The 18266-nt window shown below is 37.2% G+C and overlaps 1 protein-coding gene across 1 annotated transcript in view; it reads left to right on the forward strand.

Annotated features, from left to right (window-relative positions):
* Positions 1 to 18266, forward strand: part of LOC112054758 (thyroid transcription factor 1-like) — a 51952-nt gene that overhangs the window by 11963 nt on the left and 21723 nt on the right. Inside the window, exon 3 of the mRNA XM_024094652.2 lies at positions 15812 to 15960. Within this exon, the coding sequence (XP_023950420.1) occupies positions 15812 to 15960 (149 nt within the window). The remainder of the gene's footprint in view (positions 1 to 15811; positions 15961 to 18266) is intronic.

Below are 18266 nucleotides of genomic sequence, written 5' to 3' on the forward strand. Positions count from 1 at the left end.
GGTAGTCTTTGTAACTATAAACAAATAATAAAAGGCAATAAGTTTATGTTAACGTGCGCTAGGGTCCCTTAACGTCCACTTGAGATGAAAACAAAGATGGCGGCTGTAAATTAGGCGGGAAACGACCCGTGACTGACGTTTGACGTGAACGATTACACTGATCCGGTATTAATTGACTTGTATTGTGCAGGTGTAGGGGTGGACTTGCTTTATTTGTAACTAACGACACGCGGTATCACCCGCCTAGTTACCGTTACCGTGGGAATACGGTAATATAATATAGCCTATGTTACGCGCTTATAATGTAGCTTTCCATTGGGGAAATAATTAAAATCGGCCCAGTAGTTTCGGAGCCTATTTGTTGCAACAAACAATAATCAAATCTTTATAATATTAGTTAAGACAAGTAAACAGACAGCGGTCCTCAAGTGTTATATACATACCTACCTATGAATAAGCATACTCAACACTCCTATGACGCCTGTAGCCTGTAGGTACCTACTAATAAACCAAATCTGAATATTAAAAAGCCAAAGGTCGTCATCACGATAATATTTCGAAAACCGCTTGACAATGGATTTTCCAATAGGACTAGATTAAGGAGCTCTATAATATAATTCTACCTACTGCCTACCCTTGTTGAAGCCTCGTGCACGCCACTGATAGCGTAATCATCATTAACAACTCATATTCGGCTCACTGTTGAGCACAAGTCTCCTCTCAAAATGAGAGGGGTTAGGCTAATAGTCCACCACGCTGTGAATGGCAGACTTCACACACGTAGTTTTTCCTGTACCGTTTGAAACCCGTGATATTTACTTTCTTAAAATTCACATAACTGAAAAGTTGGAGGTGCGTACCCTGGATTAGAACCAATGCCATTAAATCGAAGGCAAACGTCATATCCACTGGGCTATCACGGCTCTACTGGTAGTGTGCAGTATGAAAGTTGTGAAACAGCCTCACTAACGAAGCAGTCGAGACGTCATCAAACAATAACATCTGTGTTGAAGTACCGTTCATAAACAAGTCTATTGTGTTGTAGAAATGATTGCTCTACCATAGACACAGACAGGCGATGGATAAACGTTTTAATTTTATCAATCAACCTGCCTTTGTCTTGATGTTTCTGTATGAATACATTTTTATTAATATGCGGACGCCGGCGACTTAGTCCGCGTGGAATTTAGTTTTTCACAAATCCCTCGGGAACCTATTTTTCCGGGATAAAAAGTAGTCTATGTGTTAATCCAGGCTATAATATATCTTAATACCAGCTAATTCGGTTCATTAGTTGAGGCGTGAAAGAGTAACAAACGTTCATATCATCAAAATCATCAGTTTTCGCAAATGTCGGGAAACCATGGATTTTTCGGGATGAAAAGTAGCCTACTGTTAATCCAGAGTAAAATCTATTTCCATTCCAAATTTCAGCTTCAGTAGTAGCGGCGTTATAGAGTAACAAGCATCCAAGCATCCAAACATCCATAGAAACTTACGCATTTTTAATATTAAGTAGGATTTTTATCTTGTACCTGTTATTAATGGTCTAAGTTCTACCTACGTTAGATAAAATTGGGATTAGGTACTTAGCTAGCTTACCAATCACAAAAAAAGCTTAGGTGTGATCCAATGTGAAGGTTTACCTATACCACATTGGATCACATTGGATATCACTTAACTAGAACATTATAAATTATGAGAAGTTACTTAAGTAGATTCATTTGATATTTCACACGATGCAGTGTGCTTTTTTATTATTTCAATCTTTTATCCCATAATCAGATTTTGTTTATTCACGTCAAACCATTTTTCGGTTACAAGAATTTATACCTACCTATAATTATTTAGAAAATTTAATCGGTTCAGTATATCCGGAGAAATAACTAATTATTATCTATCATATAAAATTTTCTTCCGGACACGAGTGATCCTATAATGGTTCCCTATTTTACCTGGTTACGGTACCCTAAAAATAAGTTGTTAGTTATAGGTTGTAGGTACATATGTTATACTAAAGAAAACAATATTATAAATTTAAAAACATTACTATGTGTTCACAATCCAAACAAGTAATAGATAGATAATTCTATACTAATACCTAGAATAAGCAATTAATTACAAACACATATCAAATTTAATCCACCGTAATAAATCGGATTATCACAAAAAAAACTAAACAAAACAAAACATCGATTAACAAGTCAACACTAAATTCATTGAAAGAACAACACAAAATCAATTACGCATAAAACTGAAGTGTAGAAAAAACTAGACAATCGTAAACGAGGTGTAACAGAACTAGAAGCTAATAGACGAGTTAATGAGATACAAAAAACACACGTAATCGCCTCCACTCCACCGTCTACTGCTTAGTAGTAAAGAGATTAAACGGTAAACTGTACGTGTAGGACACAAAAACACTGCCTCTCGAAGCCGTGCACCGAATTATTAAAAAAAAAAGTTAACGACAAGAAAGTATACAGGGTGACTTTTTGGGAACAATCACATTGTTCATTATAAAAATCTTTATGTAGGTGCTTTAGTAGGTAGCATCTCGAAATTAATCATTGATGTTTAAGAGAGAGATGTATAATACATTTTATTAAACAGGTACTGAGTATATTAAAGATTTTTATTACCAATGCTTTTACAAAATATCTTTTATATTCATTACAGCGTTGGTGATTTTATACTCTTTTAAAAGTAAATAGCCTAGGTTTGGGTCATTTGGAACTGACTGATATATTTACGAAATGTGTATGTTTTGAATGTCATGGAAATGATTTGATAATTTGATTGAAAAAAAAAATTAATATTAGACTACCTATACTGATACAACTATTTAATACAATCAATCTCTATATTTGCGATCAAAATAAAATAGTCGAGTTAGTAAATTCATTGATAATTAAAAACAAGTAATCTGTTTTAATTTTGAGTTATGACAATTTTTAATAAGTGTAAATACAGTAATTAACTAAGTTAATTCTCCTATTACACACTTTGTTCAAAATGGCAACGATATTTCTAATGTTTAAAACAAAAGAAATATGGCTGTATGTTCATAATTTTTAAATAAAAAAAACAATCGTTTTCCACGCTTCCTAGAAGTTATTTTATAATGTAAATTTAATTCATTTTTATTTTTTGTACCCATAATCATATAGTCTATTTCAAAATGTCACCCTGTAGGAAATACAGTACAATCCCAGATACCTACCAGGTAAAAGGGAGTCGACAGCCGTGTGCCGTGTAGGCAGAGACAAAATAAGCAATTCCGAGCGATCGGTCCCATGTTTGTCCACCACTAGAGTCTTGGCTGGGTAAACACAAGGCCTCACGTCCGCAAATAACATGAGGTCGATGCAGTCGCAGCTAGGGTTACCAGGACGGAATGCCGGACTTTCATTTTCAACCGAAACCAAAAGGTTCTTATTTATAATTTTTTTTATTTGTACATTGTCACGCGATACTTTCTATGATTGCGAAGCGATTTTTAACAGTTACAAAATGAGGTTTTTTATTTATTTGATTGCGTGTCTGATCACTCAACCACTACGCATGCCAACACCAATATTTCCAAACAGTAGAAGCATAAAAATATGTATAACACTTTGTTATGAGTAGGTACCTACCTAGGAACCTGTCCAGTGGAATCCTCTAATCGGAGGGCATAGGTTCGAATCCGGTCCGGGGCATGCACCTCTAACTTTTCAGCTATGTGAATTTTAATGTACATGTCTTGAACTTTGTCTCAAATTGTGAAGGAAAAACTTTATGATGAAACCTGGATAAGACCTGTTAATTTTCTTAATTCTCTCCGTGTGTGAAGTCTACCAATTGACGCATTCGCGCGTAGTGTGTTACCTATTATCCTAACCCCTTTAATTCTGAGAGGAGATTCGTGCTCAACGGTGAGCCAAACATGGGTTGTCAAGAATGATGTTATGAACACAGCAAAGCTCAGAGCAGCTTTATCACAAAATGGCTTTCTCGCCAACCAACACCACAACTGATCTATTATTAACACACAGTTCAAACCACTGACCGGATTGCTGCAGATGGTTATTATCATATAGGCATCCACTTAGAAACAATGATTTTAATACTATCAGATACGTTAGGTGCCAACAAAATCACAACAACAACTGTTCCAAACTCAGGTGCACACATGCAAACTTTTGTGTTTACTTACATTAGGATATAGTTTTTACATCTTTCTAAACACTCAACTCGGCATTGTAGACAATATGTTGATATTATTGAGCTCAAATAAACTTTCGTTGTTTCCGCTGCGACTAAATGAAATGAAGCCAATTGGGTGCCTTGCCTCAGTTTTAATGTATGCTTATTGCCATATTTAACAGCATAAAATCATTGCTTAGAAAGTATTCACTAAAACTAAGGTACCCCCTTTAGAGAAGTTTTTGCGGGAACAAAGTCGCGAGCATATTCTAGCAAGCGATTCGCTAGACATCGAGTAGTGTGTATCTTTAGGGGACAGATTGATGAAAACCACACTAAAATCCATTGCAAAGCTTAAAAGATCTAAGCGAACAATGACGGGAAGCGATTTTGTTATAAGCGTCGCCTTGACATAATCAATTTGGCAACTTCAACCCATTGGCTAGAACAATTACCCCAGCAGCCAATAAGGTTCAACTTAGTGCCGACAAAGATAATTTTTAGCCTTATATACAAGATATTATGATTGAGATACCGTTTGGTGACCCTACCAAAGGCTCGGTAAAATTATTCTAAGGTAAACCGATGCAAGGTGAAATATATTTAGATAAATACGCGCTAGAGCACCGTCCCGTTCACCACTCGAGCTGCCGCGAATGTCATACTACGAGTGGATACATAGTTACCTAGTAAATACATATTGCATTGGATTTCTAAATGTCATCGCCAGGGGCGTAGCTACTACTGTATCAGCCGTATCAATGATACGATGTGAAAGCAAAATAATCCACAATCTCTTCTTTCCCTGGTTAACCGTGTGCCCAAAAGTTATTAACATTCTACATAGGTTAAGTCACTGTCATACTGATTTTAAGCGAGCATTTTTTACATTTTGTGATAAATTTTTACCCTTCAACTAAGTTTGATACAGGACCCCGCCTAGGCACGCTACGGCACTGGTCACCGCGACAAATTAATTTACCGACGGATGATATTGTAGTTTTTATTTAGCAAGGAACAATCTAATGACTCAATTTTCCACTTAAATAGTTAGATATTTCCAAACGACCAAACCAAAAGTAATTTTTCCCCGCGCACGTGCAATGTTTTTTTATAAAGGCAATATTTTTCCATTAATCCGATACCTGCACCGTCGAGTGTTGCCATACATCAAAGCGTCGGCCACTCGCGCGCGCTCGTCGGTCAGCAAGCCTGAAATTAAAATTGCCGCAGGGAAAAAATACTTGCGCGACACACTTAGTTTCCATGTAAGCGCGCCTAATGCGGGCGGAGTGGACACGTCACAGCCAGACGGCCGCAGTTTATCTTTCTTTAGTGTGGCAACATTGGGGAGATGGCCTGGCGCGAAATTGTTTGCTGTTACATTTGCCGCTCCAGTAATGCATTCCATTTTTAATTTCAAATTGTTATTCCAGTATTGAAATGTATTTGATTTTCGGATGTCGTTCTATTTTTAAACTTAGATTACTTAATCTAAATAGTTGGAATGCTATACTCTCTATCAGAATAATTAACTATTAAATAGAAAAGGGGATTTGGAGCTAACACCCACAACGCCAATGGAAAGAATGGCGGGCCTATACTGTTTGACCCTTTAACGTTTAATATCAGATGTTAATTAACATGCACAAGTGCTTAACTTACTCTCTAAAACACAGGAGTGTAACGCTACCAATTTCCCAATTTCATATTTTCTAAAAAGAAAGAAAAGCTTGATAAAATATGCATAGACCTTATAAAAGTAGTTTTTTTTTAGGGTCATAAATAAACGTACTACATTAATATGGGTATTATAAGTAATAAAGTTTAGGTAATAAGTAATAATGTTTAGGTTGCCTAGAAGAGATCACTATTAGTTTTCGCCTTTTGCCTATAAAATATGTTCTTTTGTTATTTTCTTTTTTGTGCAATAAAGTTATTATAAATAAATAAAATAAAATAATAAAGATAAATTAACGAAATTAAAAAAACTCAAGGTATTTTTTAGTTTATTCCATATGGTATCAGAAAGGTTAAATTGACATATCAAATGTAGATATTATTCTTTATTCGGACAATAATAAGTTGCTAGCGAGTTAACTTTTATAACCAGACAATAGTAGGTAAGTTGCTAGTCAGTTAACGTTTTGTTTTATTCTAATAATAAAGCAATTTCCCAGCAAATGAGAGAAAATTAATTCCTCAATCCAATCCGTTCTATTCTATAGAAAATATTTACGGTTCCATTTTCGAAATTAATTTAATGAGTCAATCCAATGTTGAAAGTTTCACCGCGGAAGCCTTACCTTGATCCAGTTATTTAGTTATCAAAAGAACGAGTTGTTTTAATTAATTTTGATTCATACACAAAGTTTAATTAAATCAAGCTTCATTAAAGTCATAACTAAATAGTTTTAAAGCAACATTACCTAATAGTTTGACTCATGGTTTCGACGTTGCCGAATTTAAATGTGACAACTGTGAAGTAGGTTTCTATTATCTATGGCAACCTCCTGTGTAATTTTTTGTCATTTTGACATCGTATCGGAACCACAGAAAACATATGTACAAGCCGGAACGCTAAATCGCTTGGCGGTACGTCTTTGCCGGTAACTATTAGGTACACCAGCCAGACCTGGACCAATTATGGCAACCTCAATCGGTCCAGCCGGGGATCGAACCCAGGACATCCGCCTTGTAAATCCACCGTGCATTCCACTGCGCCACGGAGGCCGCCACATTCTGTTTCATCAATTTCGTCTGCCCACAGAGGGAACAATTATTTTTAGAATCGACGGCTTGACTTGTTCGCCAAGACACGGTCAACCGTTCCCGTAGGAAAACGGGGATAATATATTATAGCCTTCCTCGACAAATAGGCTATCTAACACTGAAAGAATTTTTTCAAATCGGACCTGTAGTCAAGTAGGTCCTGAGATTAGCGCGTTCAATCAAACAAACAAACAAACAACAAGTATAGATTAGAACACATTAGACATAGACAGGACAAAAGTTTATCAAAGACCAATAAAAACAAATAAAGTGCCAAGTTTCCTTGCTCACCGAAACACGGGAAATAATTTTAAACAATAATTAGGTAAAGCAATAAAAATGCATAAAGGTCCAACTTTACTTGTCCATCCAGAACGATTCTAGAAAATCTTTAAACCAAAAAAAAACAGGTAAAACCTCTAAATATGCTCTCCAAGGCACGGGAAACGGTTTTAGATAATAATCAAAGCAATAAAAATATTATTTGCAAGAATAGCACAGCATCCCCGATCAAGCGTCGCAGCGCTAGGGGGAGACGGTAACACAATACGGCTATTATTGCCGATGTTTATTCACGCACAATTTGCCGAGTTTATTTAGTGCTGGCAACACTGACGCGGCGATGGGGAGCGTTAGACACGCTACTCTATGGCTTACATTTTTAATAATGTGACAATTTAACGATTCGTCGATAGTTTTAATTTGCTAAAAATTTTGAAATTTAGGCGATCTACTCTCTCATCATTCTTTACCATTATCGGGATATAAACGCCCACTTAGGGGTAGTCCTCCCTCCTTATATGAGAGGGAATATGAAACTTCAGCTTCGACGGCTTGGGTTGATAATGTTAAATTCAATAACGACCACTATCAGTTGTTAATGATAATCAAACTAAAATAATAATAATAAAAAAAAACATTATAATTTTTTTATGCATTAATGAAAAGTCACCGTGATAGCCCAGTGGATATGACCTCTGCCTTCGCTTCGGAGGGCGTAGGTTCGGTACATAGGATACTTTTTGATTCTAAAATAAAAATAGAAGGGGGTGAAATTGGAGTTGAAAGTTTGTGTAGAAAGTCCGTCATTTTTAGAGTTACAGTTTTAAAGATTTGTTCATAAATCATATAAAAAATACGAAATATAATGTGATTCAAGAATTTTTAAATGTCAACCCCTGAAGTGGTGAAATAGGATTTGAATATATATGGGTACGCATGTACCTATCTGTAAATAAATAAATTGATTGATTGATTTATTTATTAAAAGTTTAAATTTTTAGCATGAAAAAAAAACATTGAGAACCTCCTCCTTTTTTTTGAAGTCGGTTAATAAGACAATGTTTAGTTATCAATCGATGCCATTAAAACTCCGGCGGGTGCTAATCACCGGTCAGGCGTCAGCTGGCGGGCCCTGACCCCCTGTCGGCCAATTTCACGCCAATTGAGCGGTCATCAAACGCACTCGGGGGTGCCTCGCCTACAGATCACCACTTAACATCGCGAAGACTCACCGCTTCTGTGATTCAAATGAACTAGATTACGTTCGAGTTCCATTTGGACGTGATACAAATGTTTTAACGACGTTTTTATTATATCACCATTATCAACCCATATTCTGCTCACTGCTGAGCTCAAGTCTCCTCTCAGAATGAGAGGGGTTAGGCTAATAGTCCACCACGCTGACCCAATGCGGATTGGCAGACTTCACACGCGCAGAGAATTAAGATAATTCTCTGGAGTGCAGGTTTCCTCACGACGTTTGTCCTTCACCATTAGAGACACGTGAATATTTTACCTACGTTTATTTTATATCATTTACATAAACAATTGCTTCGTTTGTCTAATTGTAAACTTATGTTGCTTTTGATCACGAAGTCCTAGGTTCGAATAATGAATCGAGAAACCATAGATATGAAATATTTAGCTTTTCTTTCTTTTCCTCGTTAAAAAAACCTCGCTAAAAGTTTTCATTTCTGGGATGTTCTTGGTGTTGTATTCCCTTGCGCGCCTTAAGCCTTTGATTCGGATGACTATCTGCGATAGATATTTAAAAATAGCTTCTTATTAGGTAATTTAATATTTGATTTGATGCAAAAATGCCCTGCTTACCCCAAATATCATAACAATCCTATAACAGAGAAGGATTTTTTTATATTAGACAATTCGTATGAACCTATAGTGAATACCTCAAAACTGCACATGCCGCTTGATTAATTCTTATTATTGGAAGAGCGTTAGTTATATTTGAATATTATAATATAGTTTGTCAGAAAATTGATAAAAAAACATTTTTAAAATCAGCGGAATTATCGCGTTTAACATAAATAAATAAAAACGTACTTTTTTTGGGAAATTTTCCTTTTTTGAAGTCGAAGTTAAACATGAATTAGCTAGGTAGCTATACCTTGGAATATTAACTAACTCTGGCAGCATACACTACCTACTTATCAGCGGCGAAGAGTCCATACAGGCCGATTCCCGTTAGGCTACCTTTTAAAAACCCATTTTTATTTCACACGTATTAATTTTCTCATTTTCATCATATGTATCATTTCTCATACATGCATTTATATATAGAATATCTTTCCGAAACCGAAACAGGAGTTTGTATCATGCCATATGAATTTCCTTTTCTGTGGGACGGCTTATTTTCGTCAAAATTGCATCCTTCGCCACTGCTACTTATTCATATTTATACACTGCTGAGTAAATACTCTTCAATCGCATTAAAGTTTCTAATAAGAACTGCCAAAATTTGGAATGCCCTTCCGGCGTCTGTGTTTCCAGACACGTATAATTTGTGCACCTTCAAGGCAAGAGTGAATAGGCATCTTCTAGGCAAGCGCACTTCATCTTAGACCTCATCATTGCTTTCCATCAGGCATGATTGTGGTCAAGCGTAAGCCTATACTTCATAAAAAAAAAAGTTTTCTTCAGTGAACAGTAACCCAGTCAGCTTGTACCGAGGGAGTCAGCCCGAGGGTGCTACCAAGGGTACCTTTATTTCGATTACCGAACTATTTGCTGTCAAAACATCGGACCGATGCGCCGGATGCTGTGGACACGAGATGTAGCGGCATAATATGTTACACTTTATACAGGGTGCTCGGGAGTATATTCCAATAGCTCTAGGATTATATTCTTTAAAATTAATTCAAAATGTTCAAAGAACATGTTTTTAAAATGAATATTTTTGGAGTAAATGATATTTATATTGTAAATAGATCTTAAAATGTGTCTCTTATACCTACGCATCCTTATAATAATGACGTATTTAAATTTAAAAAAATGCAACGCTGTCGCTTTGTTACCTAAAGGCGTGTGTTACATGGATAGTAGGTATCATTTTAATTACATTGTATGAAAACATAATTTTTCTTTTTTTGTAGATAATAAAATATTAGTTATGCAGTTCAGTTCCTTTAAGTGGTTTCGTTAATACCTTAAAGTTATGGTAAATACTCCCGAGCACCCTGTATAGTTAGCAGTTAATATAAAGATACAAAATGCATTTCTCGCAACTGGTTCTCTCTATGGTATACGGAACAATATTGAAATCCTATTCTATGTTGTCTATTGCTATAATACTAAATCTCGAAAACATTTTTGTACCTTCCGGATTTTTTACACTTAGTTTACTTTCTGTTTATTTGTAAACATCAGTTAACGTGTCATTAAACGATTTAAACCTTTGTCAAACCATACAACTTAGAACATACAGCGCATCGGTTCAATTAAATCTCCATCAACGAGATCTCAAAACAGATAACAAAATGTCCGGTGGTGTATTGACATCCCACAAAGGAGGTTCAATGGACCATAAAGCGTTCTACAGATGTGACAATAAGATATAAACAGACGGATTGAGTTGTGCCGTCTATTTTTCAATTTGATTTCGCTTTTGTGCGGATTTTGGCGTTAGGTAGGTATTTGTGTAATAGGTAGACACAGAGTAATCAGAGTTAGTCTTTACTTTATTTGTATTTTAAAATTTAACTGTAACAAAAATATTATAATCAACTAGCGGACGCCCGCGACTTCGTCCGCGTGGAATTTAGTTTTTCACAAATCCCTCGGGAATCATGGATTTTTCCGGGATAAAAAGTAGTCTATGTGTTAATCCAGGCTATAATATATCTTAATACCAAATTTCAGCTAATTCGGTTCAGTAGTTGAGGCGTGAAAGAGTAACAAACATTCATATCATCAAAATCATCAGTTTTCGCAAATCGCGCAATGTCGAATTATGTGTTCAGGAAGTATAAAAACTATAGGTATATATATAAATATATAATGGAATGAAAGACAAAATTGTGCATGTCTGCGCTCAGTGTTGTTTATTATTGGGATCACTTTTTGCGGTGATTTTGTAGGGACGTAACCGATCTATAGTATAAAGTAAATCATTGAAACGTATAGCAATTCAATATCAATTCTAGCTGCTCGAGATTTTTTTGAAAGTTGGATCGTCTATAGATACTAATCGATGTTTTTCATGTCTTATTCCGTCGCAAAGATATGGTACGGTACAATGCGTCCAAAACACAGCACGGAGGTCGGACAATGGCACGCAAGGAATAGGGAGTTATATTTTATTGAGAGACCCTTTCCCGACGGTGGAGTGTTGTGTAAATATAGGCGGTGAGTTCGATGGAGCATTATGCTCCGAATACTGTGACTAGATGGAATGTAGACGGGGAACCGACTGATTAAACACGATTAGAAGCTGGTTAAGCAAAATAGATGTCAAGTATTTTTGCTTCATCAGCAAAAGTCAAGATCTATAAAGTTTGATATTTTCTTTGAACAGTATTTATTAGATAATAATATAAAGATTAACATGAACTTTTGAATAATAGGTGCCACTTTGCTACTCTCTCAATATTACTAGTAAGTAAGTGGGTATTGGATAGTCTGTCGCCTCTAGGCACTTGAGCTCTTAAAGAAAATACGTTCAAATAGCAGAAGCACCAGGATAATACCCTGAGATGTGCTGTATAATCTTACTAGTGCGGTAGATACTAAAGCCAAACTCAATGTGGAAAGATAAACAATTAAAGATGAGGTATAAAGTGCTAGTAATTTTTTCAACTATTAATTAAATTGTTTCCAAAATATTTACAATAAGCTTAGAACATTCAAATATAATTAATAATATTTATAAAAAAAACAATAAGTACATAATGTTAAACAAATTAGGTATGACATTTTCTACCTTAAGTTGTTTGTTAATAAACATTCCACATCGAGTTAGCTTGTAGTGTCAAGGAATGTTAGGTGATGGTCATGTCAGTTAGCAACGCCTATTGGTATTCTCTAACGATATTTTTGAACCTCGACTGTGTGAGTTTCGAATTCGTCATACTGTAAATAAGAGATAGACACAAATTCGAAAACTCTTATTGTAGAGTTACAAACACCGTTCAGTTACTGGACAGCAAATTCGTCTATTAAACTATCATTAGTCAATGGTAAAATATAGCAAGCGGGTAGGTTACAATAAAATAATACAGATCTTGTAGCCGTGGAGCTGTGTGTGTTGTGTTGAGTGTGTTGTGTGCAGACCAAACACACAGTGAGCACATACATCTACTGCGGAGTGCAGTTACTGAGCAAATCTATGCCGTTTTGTGTTTCGCGACTCCGAGCATCGGCTTCAGTGGTGCGGTCAAGATAACGTTATATTAATTGTCTTGTAAAAATTCATTTTTTACGCAATTTCAATTCTGACACAAAAAGAGGGGTGTTATAAGTTTGACGTGTCTGTCTGTCTGTCTGTGACACCATAGCTCCCGGACAGATGAAGCGATTTCAATTACGTTTTTTTTTTGTATGAAAGGTGACTTATGGGCTTGTTCTTAGATATGTTTGATGAAAATCGGTTGAGCCGTTTAAAAGCTGTAAGGATTGAAAGTGGGGGAGAATAACCGAACGTCTGCAAGTATACTCGAGTGGGGTCTCAAATGAAAGCGCACTGAAAGATAATATTGATGACTTGATGGAGAGTGTAATTAATAATTTCATGACCTGCGGGGGTTTTTCAAAATTTTCAATTTTTTTACGTTGAAAGAACAAACTTACTGTGACGGCTGCGTGCCACAGAGGGTTGTGCTAGTGACCCTGCTTTCAAGCGCAGCCGTGAGATACCTACCCATAACTGGAAAATTTTTGTATGATGAGCATGGGTGTTTTCCAGTGTCTGAATGAATTTATACACTTACTTTAGGATTAGAAGGTGATATTTGTTTTGTCTAAATAGTAAATATTTATTTATTTTTCTTTGGGGAACAGTAATGTATTAGCATCAACAAAATGACATGCGTCTTCTACTTTCTACTTTGTTGGTAAACAGTAGGAACACATGTACAACAGGTAGGTTGTAGTATAGGTACCTACTTTAAATGTATTTTTTTTTAATTTAACACCTTCAGGCGCAGGGTACCACATTATAAGATGTGTCCCTTGTATCTTGCAAAGTGTTGCTCTATTTATGCCACAGAACAAAGATACAATCACGCTACTTTATGCGACGGTTTTCTACTTATCATCAGGTGCGCCATTTACTTGATAGATCAATTATTACTTACCACAAAGAGGTAGTATTAGTTATACATAGGTACTCCGCGAGAGATGAACAAAAAAAAAACATAATCACATAATCTTGTCAAGAGCCCCGCCATCCTAAAACAGTAGCGCTGTAAACAAAATATGCTCGAAGGCTTTATAACATTATAAATATAAAACCATCCCTCGTTACTCCACGCCAGCACTACGCTACGCACAAAATAAACAAACCACAATTTTTAATCTGCAAAAGTAACTAAAATAAAATAAAATGGCGCAGCCACTGCGCGTGTAGTGTCATTAGGGGACTGACGGTGGAATAATGGTGCTGTTCCTCCACACTTGCTGCGCTGTTGCTACGCTATGATATGTGTTGGACGGTGCTTTTACTGTCTTCTATTGATGACAGATATTAGGTCCATCACTGCGCCCATTGCATACATTGCTTGTTTTATTTTCCGAAAAGAACGAAATATTAGTATTTCTTAAGTTAGACCCAGGCCCGGAGGAGATCGGACTCAAATTCAGGACCTCGTGGTCCCGAGCCACATATGGCTACGCTCTGATATGTGTCGCGACTGTGGTTTTGTTGTCTTTACTGATGACAGATGTTAGGTCCTTCACTGAGTCGATTGCATACATTGCTTGTTTTGTGCTTTCATTCATATTCTTTAAGACACATTGAAGCAATCAACAGTTAAGACATGTTAGCGAAGCATCATTAAACATCAATTACCTATTATCAAAATCAACAAAAAATAAAAAACTTCAAGAATCCAAAATAGTTTAATATTTTGGATTCTTGAAGTTGCGATAAGAACTTTTCCTTTGGCGACTATTAGAGACACTCTATAAATAATACCAGCAAAAACTATTAGAATAAAACTATTAATTTTTTCATAAACCTAAAAAAAAATTTGTATCTCACACAGTTTTGTTTTTTTAAAACCAACATTTAAATGAAAACTGTTCACTTCCGTGACGAAAAACTCTCATTAATTGAATAAGTCTGCATTCACAATCACCCAGTTTGCAATCAAGAGCGACTCGAATCATCGCGATTTATAATTCCTTAACTATAGAACCTTAATTTAAAGCTTCTTGTATTAATACAAAAGCTAAATCAAAGTAAGTAGCAGTGGTCACAAAACAAAACAATGACACAAAACATCAACTCATAGAGCACACTCTACCTACATATAATAACATGTTTTACTAAATATTCGCATCTTGTATCGATTAATCTAAAGCTATTCAATTAGTAATTAAAAAGAAATAGTTTGACATACATACAAACAGCACTTTTAACAGAATAAGTTAATTTAAATACGCTTAGGACGAATTACCTCAGTTAGATTTACATTTATTTATTTTAGACTTTCCCTTTCATCGCGGAGCTATTCATGCTCACTATAAGGGAAATTCGAAAAGAGTTCCCTATAGCATCGCATTATAAAGCCTAGCTTAATCACTGGTACATGCACAGCAGAGTTGCCAGAGCGAAAATATAAATTTCCAACGGTCGTATTAAAATTTTTAATAGTAATGATAATAGAATGGGTAGGTAGTGACAATGTAATTAAAACATAAAGAGCCGATGGGGAAATGTAAAATGGTTAAGCTAAGTGATCACTGCATTACAACGAATGGATGAAATAATGTTTTTTTTATATTTAAAAGGAAAAAGTGTATCGCAGAGGTAGGCACTACAGAATGACGTAGATACTCGTATTATGAAAATGGTGTATCATTTTTCACAAAGCTCTTTTTCGTTGGTTCTATAAAATGTGTTTGTTTATTTTTGTACAAATGAAATGTTTTCAGGAATGGGGAAATTATTAAGCTTAATGTAAGTTGTATAAAAACGAAATGAAAATGGAATGAAAATTGCATCGGCTATAACAAAGAACCATTTTGTAGAGCGCGCTCGCTAGAAACCTCAGACCAAACTAGAAACATTTCCTACAATGCGTTGCTTTACGACCTTCAACCGCAGGTACCTACTTCACGAGCCCATGTACTTACACCGACAACCATATACTTTAGACTAAACACAGCCATGCTGCTTCACGTGTAATAGAGTGGTTAGTCATCAGAAGCGACCGATTGCAACTAAGTCTTTTATAGGGTAAAATATAGTCTCCTGGTCCACACCCAAAGGAACCATCTGTTTCCTGCAATTCCCCCTTTGCATAACATGGCCTTAGTGTCATAGTGACGTTTAGATGTAAGTGATCCATGTCAGCTAGATTCTGTTTAGGATAAAATATAAAAGTCCGATCAGTTTCCAGGCTAATGACGTCGACGTCGGGCGGCATGGGGCACGTCAACAACATGGGCGGGCTGGCGGCGTGCGCGGGGCCCGACGCCAAGCCCATGCAGTTCCCGCTGGCGCAGCGCCGCAAGCGGAGGGTGCTATTCACGCAGGCGCAGGTGAGACATCTCCAGTGTTAGCCATGCCAGCGTGGGGCACGTCAACAACATGGGCGGGCTGGCGGCGTGCGCGGGGCCCGACGCCAAGCCCATGCAGTTCCCGCTGGCGCAGCGCCGCAAGCGGAGGGTGCTATTCACGCAGGCGCAGGTGAGACATCTCCAGTGTTAGCCATGCCAGCGTGGGGCACGTCAACAACATGGGCGGGCTGGCGGCGTGCGCGGGGCCCGACGCCAAGCCCATGCAGTTCCCGCTGGCGCAGCGCCGCAAGCGGAGGGTGCTGGTCACGCAGGCGCAGGTGAGACATCTCCAGTGTTAGCCATGCCAGCGTGGGGCACGTCAACAACATGGGCGGGCTAGTACTAATTCTTTGACAGAGGATGTTATGCGAATCCGGTCAGGCCAACTAGTGTTGCGCGGGTAGCTTGTGAGTGAATAGCAGTCCAACAATTGGCCGCTTCAAGACCGTTCGTGGTCGTGACAGCAGCCCAACCTTGCGACGATTCGTGGTCGTGGCTGTCTAGTTCGCGAAGTGCCTAACAAGGCGACAATAGAGCGAGCAGAAGTTAAATTACTCAGTTATTTATTAATATATTCCCATCACGTTCCCATTCGGCGGGTTTTGTTCATTTCGCCCCGCGCGGCTGTTTGCCGACCCTCCTCTGGGGAGTTTTATTTGACGATCATTTTACAAATAAATTTGGTGGGGGAGCTTACCTGCGCCCGCTGTAGATATTGCTACGTTGCAAATCTATTTTGAGTATTTAATATTAAGTTGTAAGTCATCATCAGCTTACTTTAACGGCCCACTGTGAGGTCAGACCTTCTTTCTTATAGAGGATGTGGGTTTTAAATCCACCACGTTACTTTTGGGTTATGGTGATAACTAGGGGCCCCCGACTTCGTCCGCGTAAAATTTTGTTTTTTACAAACCCCTCGGGAAACATGGATTTTTGCGGGATGAAAATTGATGTGTTAATCCAGAGTAACGATATGGAATTTCCTTCTAAAGGGTATGGATTTTCCTTCTAACCAGTTAGCCCGCTTCCATTTTGGATTCCATCATCACTTACCATCAGGTTCTGACCCAGGGATAGAACCCAGGATATAACAGGTTATTTACTGGGCCAAAACAGCTTAATTTGTTAATAATAATACCTCATAATATAGTTGCTATATAAATTGATATAACTGTTTGTATTTGTAACTTCTAAGTTTTACGATAACGTTGACATGACATACCATGATCAAGCACCTTAAGCATGCCACCGATTTATGGCGATAATTTCTGGTAGTAAAAGCAGTAACAGTCGATAGTCGTGTGGTTTATGGCCCGTTGTGGGGTCGATCTGATCCCGATCCACGCGATTTTTATATCCATGGGGTGTGACGGGCGCGGGTTATTATATTCGTATAGTTTTGATTGCCACTACCCCGTTAGTCAAGTGGTTAGCTTAGCATCACTATTGAGCACGAGTCAGAATTACAGGCGGTTAGGCCTTAGTCCACCACGCTGGTCCAATGCGGATTGGCAGACTTCACACACGTAGAAAATTTAAAAAATCTCAGATATGCAGGTTTTCTTACTTTTTAAATAAGTTTGCAGATATCCTCCTCCCCCCCTTAATATTAAAAAAATATAGGCAAAAGTAAACCAATCCAAGTCCCAAGGCCATTCAGTGTATAATTGCTTGGCAATAACAAAAGTCGTAGAGAGTTGCGATTAGTTCAAAGCTGCATGCTCTTGACTACCTACAATGAATGTTAATCTTTGTTCTCTCAATAATATTATCAACTTGCCCTCTCACCCCTCCCCCTCAGGCTACGGGCTGGTGATTTAGTTTCCAAGATTTAGCCCTACGCACATACGTGCTAATGACTGCGTAAACTTAAAAAGGGAATTTAAATGAAGCATTGTAATTAGTCAATGTTACATATAATCATGGTGATGGAATAGGTACCTACTCATCCTACTTATAAACGCGAAAGTTTGTATGGATGTTTGAATGTATGTTTGTTTGGATGTTTGTCACTCCTTAACGCCGCTACTAGCTGAAGCGATTTGGCTGAAATTTGGAATGGAAATAGATTTTACTCTGGATTAAGAAATAGGCTACTTTTTATCCCGAAAAAATCTATGGTTTCCCGAGGTTTGCGAAAACTGATGATTTTGATTATATGAATGTTTGTTACCTACTCTTTCACGCCTCGACTACTGAACCGAATTAGCTGAAATTTGCTATTGAGATATACCTATTATAGCCTGGATTAACAGATGCTACTTCTTATGCCAGAAAAATCCATGGTT

This window comes from Bicyclus anynana, chromosome 21 (assembly GCF_947172395.1).
Source record: "Bicyclus anynana chromosome 21, ilBicAnyn1.1, whole genome shotgun sequence".
Taxonomy (NCBI): Eukaryota; Metazoa; Arthropoda; class Insecta; order Lepidoptera; family Nymphalidae; genus Bicyclus; species Bicyclus anynana.